Source organism: Siphateles boraxobius, unplaced genomic scaffold (genome assembly GCF_051911475.1).
Source record: "Siphateles boraxobius isolate OS27281-9 unplaced genomic scaffold, OSU_SipBor_1 32, whole genome shotgun sequence".
In the NCBI taxonomy this organism is placed as follows: domain Eukaryota; kingdom Metazoa; phylum Chordata; class Actinopteri; order Cypriniformes; family Leuciscidae; genus Siphateles; species Siphateles boraxobius.
This window is the reverse complement of record NW_027508942.1, coordinates 3,946,074-3,959,741: the sequence shown is the minus strand read 5'-3', so window position 1 is coordinate 3,959,741 and position 13,668 is coordinate 3,946,074. Positions and strand designations below refer to the sequence as shown.

At 38.5% G+C, this 13,668-nt stretch overlaps 1 protein-coding gene across 1 annotated transcript in view; it reads left to right on the top strand.

Annotated features, from left to right (window-relative positions):
* The first annotated feature begins 259 nt into the window (after positions 1-259).
* Positions 260-13,668, top strand: part of lekr1 (Leucine-, glutamate- and lysine-rich protein 1) — a 112,398-nt gene continuing 98,989 nt past the window's right edge. The window contains exons 1-3 of the mRNA XM_077194607.1: positions 260-359; positions 842-924; positions 9,346-9,560. Coding sequence (XP_077050722.1) covers positions 356-359; positions 842-924; positions 9,346-9,560 — 302 coding nt within the window. The 5' untranslated portion in view covers positions 260-355. The remainder of the gene's footprint in view (positions 360-841; positions 925-9,345; positions 9,561-13,668) is intronic.

Here is a 13,668-nt window from a genome sequence, read left to right as displayed (position 1 = left end):
GGATCAGCCATCACGAAGGCACACAGAGCAGTCGAGCTAATCTGTATTTTTAGACATGATTCACAATTCATCTCATTAACTCATACTGTCAGAGAAGCGAAACATGGGCACGACAATATCTAAGGAGGATCCTTAAATAAATACAGTTCTGTCAGTGCGTGGGTTGGGTATGTGAATCACTCTGCGCTCCGAGAATACTCAGCATTCTTCTAGTCTCTACGTAATTTGCGTATAAACGTGCGCAGTCGTCGTGGTAACTACGTAACGCTTAAATTTCACATCTGAGGCGTGCTTTTCACTCGCATTGATTTATACGACTAAAATCTAACAGTTTTTGTGGCAAACGGACAAAATAATGGGTATGTAAATACTTTTTTCAATGTAGTAACTTGAGTCTCTTCACTTAACTGTTGTAAGCAATCAGAAATTTCTCCCAATGAGTTTTAGTGTTCGAGCTAGCGTGTTTTGTTATGCTTCGTTGCCTATAATCTCTTTATGAGAAAAGGATTTAAAATGAAAACAACACGACAACTAAACCTGTTGTATTAAAAGCCAAATGTTTCAAAAGGATGGAATGAGACTAAATAATATTAAATGTATTATTGCTTTTTTGTAATGCAATGTGTGATGTTATTTTAGTATCATTGAGATAGTTTACTCGATACTATTATTCATTTTTATATATTATTTTTTCAGTTAATGTTTATTTTATTATATCACTAATAAAAGGTTTTTTTAAGTTTTTAGTTAACTGTAGTAACTCTGATGTGTGATGGTTTGTTTTATAATCTCTATCAGTAAAGTCAGTAAAATTAGCATTTTGTCCCCTTCTATTCTATAGAGAAGATCCCTAGGGAGAGCGCTGATAAAGAGGAAATGGAGATACAAACCCCCTCATACCCTCTACCCCTGGAAATACAGCAGGTAAATAACGTTAAATTCACAGTTTTACACCCCTGCTGCGCAGATGCAATTGCATAGGTTCTCAGTTTTGCTGCTATTACACTCGATCATAATTACAGGCACTTTACATCTCTGCGTGGTAGAGAGGGAAGTTTGATATTTTGTGATCCGTTGTGCTCCGGGGCAGCTGGCGAGAGATATGAGAAGACCAGCAGTCATTCTGTCTGATTTATCAGGCACCTTTGTGTCCTAAAGAGGTCATGTTGCACTTGGTTGTTCAAAAGAGGTTCATTATTAAAACCTTCTTTGAGTAGTTAAAACATTCAGACTTTCTGCATTTGCCTTTTTTGTCTTTTTCTCTCACAGCTCCAAAACAGGCATACTCGTTAAAGCCAGGATGACATTCTTGATAAAGGCTTCATTGAGATCAACAAGATCAATGTTTTTGAAATGCCAAACTGATTTGACATGACATGAGAAATCAAATTTGCCTCAATCTTTTGACATGGTCTTTGTACTATTCAAACATCCTGCAATTTTCATAGTTTAAAACGTCCTCATTCCAAACAAAGCATTTATTTAATCAAGCTCCAAAAATGGCTTGTTTGGATTTTGTGGGATGACGTCACATGGGCAAATACATTTGCATATGACTGCCTCGAGAGCAAGACATTGACGAATAGTTATACATCATCACATCATATACCCCGCCCACTGGCGTTCAGTCGCTTAACGGCCGACATTCGCCTACATTGGATGTGAGCGTTGCGTCAAAAGCAAATAGAGCTCATTATTTCACTGACTGTGTCTACACTGATACAGTATACAGATAGAGCTGCACGATTAATCTATAAAAGATTGTGATCTCGATTCAAATGCCCACGCAAACTTTCTTAAATTCTTAAATGATGGTGATTTGCTAGTGTCTTTTACACCTTTGACAAGTACAATCACAGCGAAAATTCAAATCTGTGTTTGCGCTGCTGCTCAGCCAGAGAGAGCTGTTGTCATGAAACAGCTTCACAAACAGTCTTTTCAACCACACAGTATCATTATTTCTGTCTTACCAATAATTCAAATCATCACAGAAGTACTAAGGTAAAAGTTTATAGTTCAGATATAAACACTGATGTCTACGGTAGCGATCAAATTAGAGTAAATGACCTTTTGAAAGTAACTTCAAATAAAGATTGTAGCAATTACATCACTACACCAGTAGCTGGCGACAAGTGACTGTTAAAAATTCGTTTGCCATTGAATCATCAAATCTTTAGCTGCGTTCCAGTCCACTTTTAGACACGCACTTGCGGACTTACCTAAGCACTTCCCCTCTGGGGAATCCCTGCCGCCATTTTGAAGTGTGTTCCACTTCGTGAAGTGGACGAGGGAAGTTTATATGGACAGACCCTTGTTCCCTCCATTTTGACAGAGGGAGCGAGTCTACTTCATATGTACACTTCAGGCAGTTCCATATACCACAATGCAACACGATTGTGACGTCACCGCAGAGCTCGTCTAATCACCACCACCAAAAACAATTCTATGATATATTAATTAGAATTTTTTTATACAAAACAACCCAAACACACCTATATACATTTGGATGCTGCATTAAACAAATTCTTAAAGGGAAAAAAATTGTAAATAATAAATCAACTCCATAGCTGATTCTAAGTGATCAAGGGCTTAGGACGTTCCAGTTCAGCCCATTGCAGTTTCCGCCAGTAGTGGGCACTTGTGCAACGTAGGCAATGACGCACATCTGAGTAAACGAGACGGAGGGAAATTAGCAAGTGAAGGGCATGTCAATTTTGGACTGGAACGCAGCCTTTATGAGTGAGTCATTGACTCATTCTTACAAACCGATTTCCACGAAAAAATGAATTTAAATGAATTTAATATTTTTTAAACTGACTGCAGCAATTAACATTTTGTCAGAACCATTGGTAAATTACATGTTATTTTGTTTAGTTGTCTATTGGTGGGAGAATCATGACCCATATTTTAAAGAAAAAAAATGTTTCGGTCATGCTCCACGTGCTTGAGTCTGTAAACAACTGAACAAATGGAAGAGTGACAGAACGTTCGCTTTGATCCCAGCATCAGGAACACGTGGATAGATTCTTTTTAATGGCGTCCCGGATCACGTCTGAGAATTATATGTTTGTTCAGAGCATTTGACTGCAGATGTTTTGTAAACGAGGCACAGTAATGGAGAGTTCGCAAAGAAACTTTTGTTGTAAGATGAAGCAGCAACTGTATTGGATCTGACAGCAGCTGCATCACAAACCGGTTAAATGGCAGTTTTATATGGATAATGTTTTCAAAACACAGCCTGCTCATGTGCAATAACGAGTGGGTGTTTCCTGTGCATTGACATTAGCCAATCATAACAGTGGCCGTTTACTGACAACAAGCCTTAAAGGAGCAGTGCCTTGAAACGGATAATTTCAGACTGAGGGTCAGAATGAGGATTGAAAATTATCAATGTGTATATATTGATAATTTGTGCGTATACATTCATATATATATATATATATATATATATATATTGTGTATATATTGTGTATATATATATTTTGTGTGTATATATTGTGTGTATATATTTCCCACAAATATATGTATATATATATATATATATATATATATATATATATTTCTTTTTTCTTTTTTGTGTGCAAAAAAAACCCCTTTAAAGTAGATAAAGCCTTTTTATTTAAAGCCTTATATATGGTATATTTAGGGACTGCCTACCAGGAACATTATGCAATACATAAAAGGATTTTTTTGCTGTCTGGTTTCTCAAAGGAACTGAAACTCAACATGCGCTGACCATGTTTATCTCAGAAAACATATTTTCTGACATAAGTCACATGTACACATTTTGCCCTAAGATCCCCTCAGTTTATGCAACGTCTTTAGGCAGGATCCCAGTTAAATGAACACCTTATGGTATTGTGTTCTCCGGCCCAGATTCATGGCGTGCCACTCACATGCTGAACACCACCTCAAAACTATTTTCCTTGGGCTAATTTAATTATTTGTATATGTCTCGTAAAAAGTGTCTTTTACACAAATCGTGTTTTTCTCAGATGTCAAACAAAACGTAAATCTGACATTTAACAAACAGATATACACCTACTCTTTCCTAGTAATTTCTGATTGAATTCCCTTCCAGTTTTTTCCTCCATGGCTTTAACCCACATCCGCCTGTTTTAAAATGTTCAGCCTTTCCACTATTCATTTTTGATGTTAGCGTGGCAAGTGGCTCCACTGTGACAAGAGAAATGATGGAGATCCCACTGAGTTTCACTATGGTGCCTCTCTCTAGCTCTGCTTCTCTCTAAATAATGAATGGGACTAAAAAACAGCCATATTTTTCAACCGTAGGAGACATGGGGAGATAATGGCAGCGCATGTTGCGTGTTCAATGGCATGAGAGTATCCTCAGATCGCTCCGCTGCTCACCCTCTCCACGCACTAACAACACCTTCTCTCGCCTCTCACCTGTCTCTGCTGTGCATTTTAGACTGGGTCAAAAAACAAACTCCTCTGCAAGTATGTATTGGCTTTGGTGTGTAAATTATACATTATGTATAAGTTAATAGCTGGTAACTTTATCAGGAACTGCATGAAAAGCATGCGGTTTAAATGGCAATAATGAAGTTCTACTTTTACCTTAGTGGAAAATTTAGCATCAGAGGTTTATTGAGGATGTCTTAAGATTATTTTCCATCCTGAACTCCAAATGGCGACACATGTATGACACATGACACATGACCAATACGTGAGTTTAAATTTTTGTATTTTTTTATTAGATGGAGCCTTTCACATAGCGACTGGCTCAGACTTTCACAAGTCTCTGAGTTAAAGTTAAGTCTCAAATCCTTTATGGTAATAGTTTTCCTAGTTTTTATTCTGAATTTTTTAAGGGGGATTCCCTTATTCATTGAGTCATACATTTCATATATGAGTCATACGAAATTTTACCTTTTTTTTTAAAGAAACTAATACTTTTATTCAGCAAGGATCATTAAATTGTTTAAAAGTGACAGTAAAGACATTTGTATTTTTACAAAAGATTTTTATTTCAAATAAATGTTGATCTTTTGAACTTTCATCAAAGAATACACAAAGATAATTCGACGCTGAAGACCGCAAATAATGGCTGCTGAAAATTCAGCTTTGCCATCACAAAAATGCAGGTTTGGTGAGCATAAGAGTCTAGACTTTACTAATGAAACATAATGCAACTTTTGAATGTTGTATATCTATGTTTTAAATGTGTTTTAAAGAACATTTACCTAAAATATATGTTTATGTGAATGATACAATGACCTCTGCATTGCTATATTCATCTATATAATAATACATTATTTTTAACATCTGGTTCCACAAAGGAACTGTATTTATTTAAATATAATTATATACATTTTAAATGAAAATAAAATTTCATTGCTAGTAAAAGAAATATTAATGGCTAGGAAAATTTCTCAACTCCCTCTGTTGGCAGGTGTAAATTTATATTCCATAGGTTTCTAAGTTATGTATAGATTATGGATGAGTTGTGAGCTGAAATGTCCTTCTTTTAAAACTCAAAGCTTCATTGAAAAAGCCATTGCAAAAAAAGAAGTGTTCTTATTTCTTTTCCATAAGAAAAATGGAAAGCAACGCTCCACCCCCATCACTTCCAGCTTGTTTGTCTCTGTGTGCGTTGGGCTGTAGATCAACATGTGGGCAAGGGTGATTCTTCCCAGCCACTGCCCTTCTTCTCCTTCCACGCGAGGAAGTGTGCGTGAGGCGGAAGAGGGTGGAGGGAATTGGGAGAACTCATCCAGGCGTCAAATTCCCCCATGAATGCTGAAGGCCATCGTCTGCCCCCTCCCTGCCCCAAGTCCTATAGTCTACACCCCCCTCCCCAATTCCCCTGTCAACGGCCATCCTGCTGTCATGTAATGTGTTGGCACTGTGGGTCCAGATGAGAATCTCAGCATTGGCTCATGGTACAGTGAGCACCACGGGTTGTCTTTATCACCATAAAGCTGCAGTCACGAACCATCCTCTCATTCACGTGCTCCACTCACTCACAAACCCACTCACTTGCTTGGAAACATAATTTAGGGAAATAACATAATCAGCAGTGTCCGAGACTATTTTATGGCTAGTAGGAGATGAGAGGCAGTAATTGACACTGGAACCAGTTGTTCTGGGTTCTGGAGTTTTAAAGGGATAGTTCACCCAAAAATTTGTATTCTTTTATATTCACTGACTCTCATGACGTTTCAAATAAGGCCGTAACCACTGTTGACATTGAATAATCAGGATATGAAGAGAGTTTCAGCCAGTATAACAAAAAGTTTTTTATGAAAAACATTGCCTACCCAACCTTTAAATGTAAAAATTTTGGCTCGTCCTCTTCCTCAGTGGTCTAACAGCTCGATAATGGCAAATTTTATCTACAAAATGTAAACTACAATATATATATATATTTAAAAATGCTTGTGTCCCAAATTAACAGTATCACAAAAAAGGTCTTACAGTAAATGCATAATTTCAATTCATAATAGGTTTGTTTGTGTAGCGGTTGGAGGAAGTTTGGAGATTTGCCGAGGTATTGGGGGTATGTTGCGTGCCTGTAACACTGACCCATTTCTGACACGGGATTTGAGGGGGGTGGATGAGAAGAGGGGAGGGGGGGTAGAAAAAAAGATTAGGGGTCTGTTTTTAAAGACCATGCCACATAAACCGCTCTTTCCTACCCGGTGTGCATGAGACGATAACCTCTGATGCTTGATGATGGCAGAAAGGTTCCAGTTAAATTAATGATGGCTCTTTCCTTAATAAGACCTCTGCTGTTATTTTCAGCCCCCCTGCTGTGTGTCATATGTTTAATTCATCTTGTGGCAAGTGCCATCATATCAATTAAAAAGACATAAAATAGGCTTATTTTGGCTTTGATATGACCTTTAGTGGGAAGTGTGTAATTTCTGCAAAACTAACAGCTTTAAAAGGAATCTATTTGTGTTAGTGTTTACAACAACATTGGTCTAATTTGGGATGACCTGCTTGTCAGATAATAGAAAACAAGGGCTTGTCTGAAGTCATTATTTTTGCAATTCTCTTTAGTGCTGCTAATAGCACAGAAATTACACGCTTCACCTTTCATTTGACTTCACAGGCTATTTTAAAATGTCTCACCGGCATAACCGCCCAGTCAAATAAGTTTACTGAATCTAAAAGAGTGATTTTTTTTCTTGTATTCATTGAAGGTTATATAAAATGAACTTTTAATTTTTTTTCTTTTGAGAAGGGATGTAGAAGCAGGGCCTTTCCTGTCTTGAAGTATCCATCCAGCTTGGTACAAGGTATGTGTGTTAGCATGTGTGTGAGGAGGCCAGTGTGTTTGAGTGCTAAGTGGAAGTGTCAGTGCCAGGGGCAGAGGCCTCCCCGAGGGCCATCACTGTCACGGGAACACGTTCCTACTGGTGGCAGACATCGTCCCCTCAGGCCAGCATGTGCGTGTGTGTGTAAGCCTATGCATGCGTGCCTGTCTCTCAATGCGTGAGGGAGAGAGAGCGGGGGGATCAGGGCTTTCAGATTTCGTGCAAATGTCCACATTTCTCTGAGAAGCAGACGATTGCGTGTGCGTGTGTTTAGACAGTTAGGTAAGCAGGATCACAGACAGGCTTTAACTGAGACGGGGTCAGACTCATAGAGCCCAGTGTTGTATTTGTGTGTGTGAAACAGCCAGCCATGATCCAAGACACTGCATAATTGATTAAAGAAAAAGAGATTTGAAAAAAACTTAATGACTTGTTCATGATTCTACAGTGCGTGCTGATCAGTCATGAAAATAAATGGCATTGAGTGAAGGGGTGAAAATGACTGGTGAGAGAAGAGATGAAACATGCAAATAAATCATTCGTCTTGTCCACTCAGCGAGAACCTCTCAAAAATTACTTCTCTTTTCACAAGCGCTATAATCAGAATGAGTTGCAGACCGTATATATATATATTTTCAGTAAAATGACTGGAACGCACTGCAGGCCCGGTCATCATAAACACATGGTTACAGTAAGTGTAACAGAAACTGATGCTGACACAAAAAATGAAACTGCAGTGCCTGACCTCTTCTGTTACTGTAATTTTAGCTTGTAGTCACAAATGTAAAGAAAGAGGAACACATCTGCTACATTGTGCTGTTCAGATCAACGTTTAATGGGCTTTGGTGTGGCATTTGCACTCTGACAGGTTTCTTTCACTCCGGGGAGGAGTACCAAGGCTTGGTTGTTTTCATTCTCAGACGATCTTTATAATGCTGCCACTGGATTCAGTGAAGTGTGACGGTGTATAGAACTGACTTGTATGATAGAGAAACATAATCAATGACTAATTTGTTCTCCCTGAACTCCTGGCAGTTTTGAGTGTGTGTGCTGCGGTTTGTGATGGATGGGTTGATAGATGAGTAGATTTATTGAAGATAGGAAGTAGGTGGGTGGGTAGATGGAGGGATAGATGGTAGATAGATGGATTGATAATAGATAGATGATAAGTATATAGGAAGGAGGGTAGATAGGAAGATGGATGGATGATGGATGGATGGATGGTTGGTAGGTAGATGGTAGATAGTTGGTTAGATGGATGAATAAATGAAGGGTTGGTGGGTAGGTGGATATATATATATATATAGATAGATAGATAGATAGATAGATAGATAGATAGATAGATAGATAGATAGATAGATAGATGGATGGGTGGATGATGGATAGATAGATAGATAGATAGATAGATAGATAGATAGATAGATAGATAGATAGATAGATAGATAGATAGATAGATGGGTGGATAGATAGATGGATAGATAGATAGATAGATAGATGGATAGATAGATAGATAGATAGATAGATAGATAGATAGATAGATGGATAGATAGATAGATAGATAGATAGATAGATAGACAGATAGATATATAGATAGATAGACAGACAGATAGATATATAGATAGATAGATAGATAGATAGATAGATAGATAGATAGATAGATAGATAGATAGATAGATAGATAGATGGGTGGATAGATAGATGGATAGATAGATAGATAGATAGATAGATAGATAGATAGATGGATAGATAGATAGATAGATAGACAGATAGATATATAGATAGATAGACAGACAGATAGATAGATAGATAGATAGATAGATAGATAGATGGATAGATAGATAGATAGATAGACAGATAGATATATAGATAGATAGACAGACAGATAGATAGATAGATAGATAGATAGATAGATAGATAGATAGATAGATAGATAGATAGATAGATAGATAGATAGATAGATGGATGGATGGATGGATGGATGGATGTATGGATGGATAATGGGTGGATTTGTGAATATTTGTGATAGATCATCTGTGTTTATATTTGTGTTTGTGTTCAGATGGATCAATCAGAGAAGGCCTGTCGTTATTGCGGCGTGAGTTATTTGATCCTGCATGAGTTCCAGCGTCTGCAGGAGCGTCTGTGGGACGTGGAGAGAGAGCTGGAGCTGGAGAGAGGAGGTGTGGAGAGAGAGAGAAGCCTGAGAGAAGAGCTTCAGGCGGCCTACACTCGTCTGGAGGACCTGAAAACATCTCTGCTTCAACAGGAGGAAGCGTGAGTCTCACACCTGCATATACATATTATTACATGAACATACAACACAATGTTTCATTTCATCTAGCAGATCATGTGTTTTTAGATCAGGGTGAGAGTTTAAATTAGGCTTTAGTTTTGGGTAACAGGTATTTTCAGCTTTATTTATTCACTATTAGGACCGTTGCACACATGCTGCATCTGCGGCTCATGCCATTCATTTTGGCATCCCAAAGTTTTATGTTTGGATTCTTTGTTTTGAGAGGTCAGTAAATCCCTGCTGTTATGAATTACATGTTGGTCCAGGCTGGTTTATGCTGGTTATACTACTGGTCTAGCTGGTGAACCAGCATAGTCATGCTATTCTCAAGCAAAACTGAGCTGGTTGTAGCAGGTCCACCAGCACTCCTGCTGCCCATGATGGACCCAGCATGCAAAACACACCTTATGATGGTATTTTCAGCAGGGATGAATATTATACCCTGGCTTGTTGAGGAGAGCTGAGCTTTGAGCCTACGACTTTCACCCATGACACTCCAGAATCAAAATGGGTTTTGGATGGGTACTTATCACTCACATTTTCTTCAGAAAGTGTAAAAATCTTGTATTTATCATCCCATTGCATTAAAACCATTAAAGAGACTTTATGGCAAAGAGAAAGACTAAATCTTACACCAAATCCCATCATCCCCTTAAATGTGAAGTTAGAATCTATAACCTGTCAGAGGAACTATGATTTTATACCACAGATTTTCCTCTTGCTTCTCATAGAGCTCGTTTTCACACGGGCTGCAGAGTTGTTAAGCACCCACAGCCCAAAATATATGAATTCACTGATCTAGAAAATGTGAAACCCACTGCATTACATACATTCAGTGTTTCACTTCATACAGCATCCACCCACCTCTTACCCAGAGCGTTTACAGTTTGGATTTACACGTCATCCTACAAGTCAAACTAGTTAGTGAGTCAGATCATGACTTAAAAACTAATTTTAATATATAGTCATCTGGTGTACAATCATATATATTGGTATGTCTGTTTGTAGACACATATAGAGCTTTTGTATACAGCTGTCGTTAAAAGGTTCTAGTACAACATTTTTGTGGATGGGAACCTTTTTGGATCAAAGACCTTACATTATCAGTGTATGTACTGTATATAAGTATACAAGATATATATAAGACAGTATACCACTCATGTAAGCAATGATATGTCTGGAGGCAATATATTAAAATAATAACATAAATTACATAATTATAAAATAAAAAAAAATCTTAATTCCAGTAACTGAATGTTCAGGTTCAGGTTTTACAGACTTAGTGACGAAAGAGTTGACTTTTCCAGTATTTCCTGATTACTGTTTAAGCCTTTTTCATTTTTTACACACAAGTAGCAATTAATCTGTAATATACATTTTTTTTAACATAAAACAAAAGGAAACACTTAGTGAAAAATCAATTTTTATTTGTTTAGCAGCATGTTGTGAGATAATTAACCATGAATGTGCAAACGTGTTGTTAAATTATTGAAATATTACTTTAAAATCTTAAGGGGTGCTTTAAGTAAATATTTTGGACTCACAAAAACGTTTGGGAACCCCTGTCTTACAGGACCTTAGCAGGCCGGGGACTCCGGGCCCCTGATGATGGGTTGTGTGTGTATGAATGCACTTGTTAGTGTTCATCTATTTGCGTATGTGTGAATAGTGCCTCGTGCTCTGAACTCTTCAGCTCCGGTTTCTCTCGTGAGTCACTGTGGGAAAGACGTGCATGTGTACGTCCTCTCTCCCAGCTGACGCGAATGCCAGGCATAATTATACCGCCACAGCAATCAAAAATGAACCTCTCGACACCTACGCCTCCGTAGTTTAGCTCAGACAGAAATTCAGAGAATGAGGAGAGGTGCGAAGCGAGTGTGTGATTGTGGATCCCATTTCTGCGCTCCCCCCCGCTGTTGCTGATAATAATAGCAGGTTGTGTTGTTCGTGTGAGCTCACGAGAAAAACTGAACAGTGCAGCAGTCGTGCTTCTAGATCGGCCCCCACCGATTCATTCATATCCAGCACATTCCAGATCCGACACGACTGAGCGGCGGGCGTAAGCGTGTGTGTTTGTTATGTGGTAGACTTCTGAAATGAGAACACAAAGTCACTTCTCTGCTTTTGGGATTTGTTTGTCCAGTGTAAATGCATGTTCTAGCTGCATTTCAAAATCAAGTCAAGCTCTTTTTTGTCATTGCAAATATAATATATATACAGTATATATGTAAAGTCGGCACACCACGCCTCCAAAAACATTCTTTACAGATTCACACAAAGGTGACATTTCAAGCACAAAGGCTCTTCATCACACTGACCTTTGTGAGAGTCTGTTAATAAATTGTTGGAGCCGTGGTCTGCTGATTTGAAACTTTTCCTGTGCAAGTTATTTTTGGCCAAGCACCCACTTTGAGCAATGTGCATGCTTTTGTTTTGTGCTTATTTGTGTATATATGGCATGTTATAAAGAAATATGATTATAAAATATATTAAAATAGATTTCAGTATTTTTTGATTTTCTACAAAAATATTAAGCAGCGTTTTTTAACAAAGAAATGTTTCTTGAGCATCAAATCATATCAGAATGATTTCTGAAGGATCATGTGACACTGAATGACTAATGCTGAAAATTCAGCTTTGATCACAGGAATAATTATATTTTTAAATATAATAGAAAAGTTTTTTAAATTGTAATATTTCACCATCATTTTTTAAAATAAAGTAGCCATGGTGAGCATAAGGCCGTGTGTCCACCAAAGCGTTTTTTTCACGCAGCTGGCGTATATTTCCAATTGTTTTCAATGGGAGAGCCGCGTTTTTTAAACGAGCCGCTGAGCGTTTTTTTCACGCTGAAGCATTGAACGCTCTTGCGTTTTTTACTGGTCGCCGAGAGTTGAAGAAAAACGTTTGGGTAAAACGCAACGCTCATCACTGTCACTTTTTACCCAGCCATCCAATCACAGTGGTGTAGGGGCGGGACTAATACCACACCGATCAACCGCCACATTCTTGTTCAGCATCAACAGATGACAACAACAAGCATAATAACGTAACAAAATAATTTAAAACAAGAGCCAGAGAAAATATATTACATTGTATCGACATTTTAATATAGAATCAACACAGAAACAAAATATGTGTGATATGAGATACTAGTAACACTTTCGCGGATATTCCGTATCTTAACAAGCCTTAGGCCGTGTGTCCACCAAAGCGTTTTTAGCCAGCTGAAAATGCTAGGCGCTCTGCTGAAAACGCCTAGCTGTGGGCTCTTGAGAGCGTTTTGGCAGCGCAACATTTTGTTTGCATCAAAACTTTGCTTGTTATGATACGGAATATCCGCGAAAGTGTTACTGGTATCTCATTTCACACATATTTCACACTAGCCTGGCTCCGCCCTCCTACGTACTTCCGCTCAATTTTCATTTTACTTCAGTAAATCACGTCTGTGATTCTGCTGTAGTCTTTGGTTTTCTCCGATCAATTTTTTACCGGGCCAATCAGCGAACAGAGGGAGTGGCTGAGAACGATGATGTTGATGTTGTGCGTTATTTTGAGTTGTAGTTCAGTAATGGCAGTGGAGAAAGATGCGAGCGAAGCCATTCGGTCCGTTGTGGCAACGCTGCCGAATATCAAGAAGTTAAAGCCGGAGCAAGAACAATCTTTGCTTAGTTTTGGGGGCGCTGTACACACGCACATTTGCACACACACGCAAAGTCTCTCGCTCTCTCCCTCTCTGCCGAGCGCACGCTACACGGTTTGGAGCGAGCTCTAGATTCGGGAGATTTGAACTAATTTGCGGGCATCAGGGACCAACTAATTTGCTCATTTACGGGCATCAATATGTGGGAGACTACCGGAACTTCCGGAAGACTTGGGATGTCTGGAACAACACATGAGGATCAGGTGAAAACAATCAGGCAAAAACAAGAGGAGGACTGGGTAAACAAACAAGACAAGGCCAGGTGCTGACACACAACACAAACATAGAGACATGAAACAAACTCAACACAGACGAGGCTGCCATGGCAGAACCCAGACAGATCACTCAGCATTTCTACCCAATAAAATATTTAGAGCTTGATATAA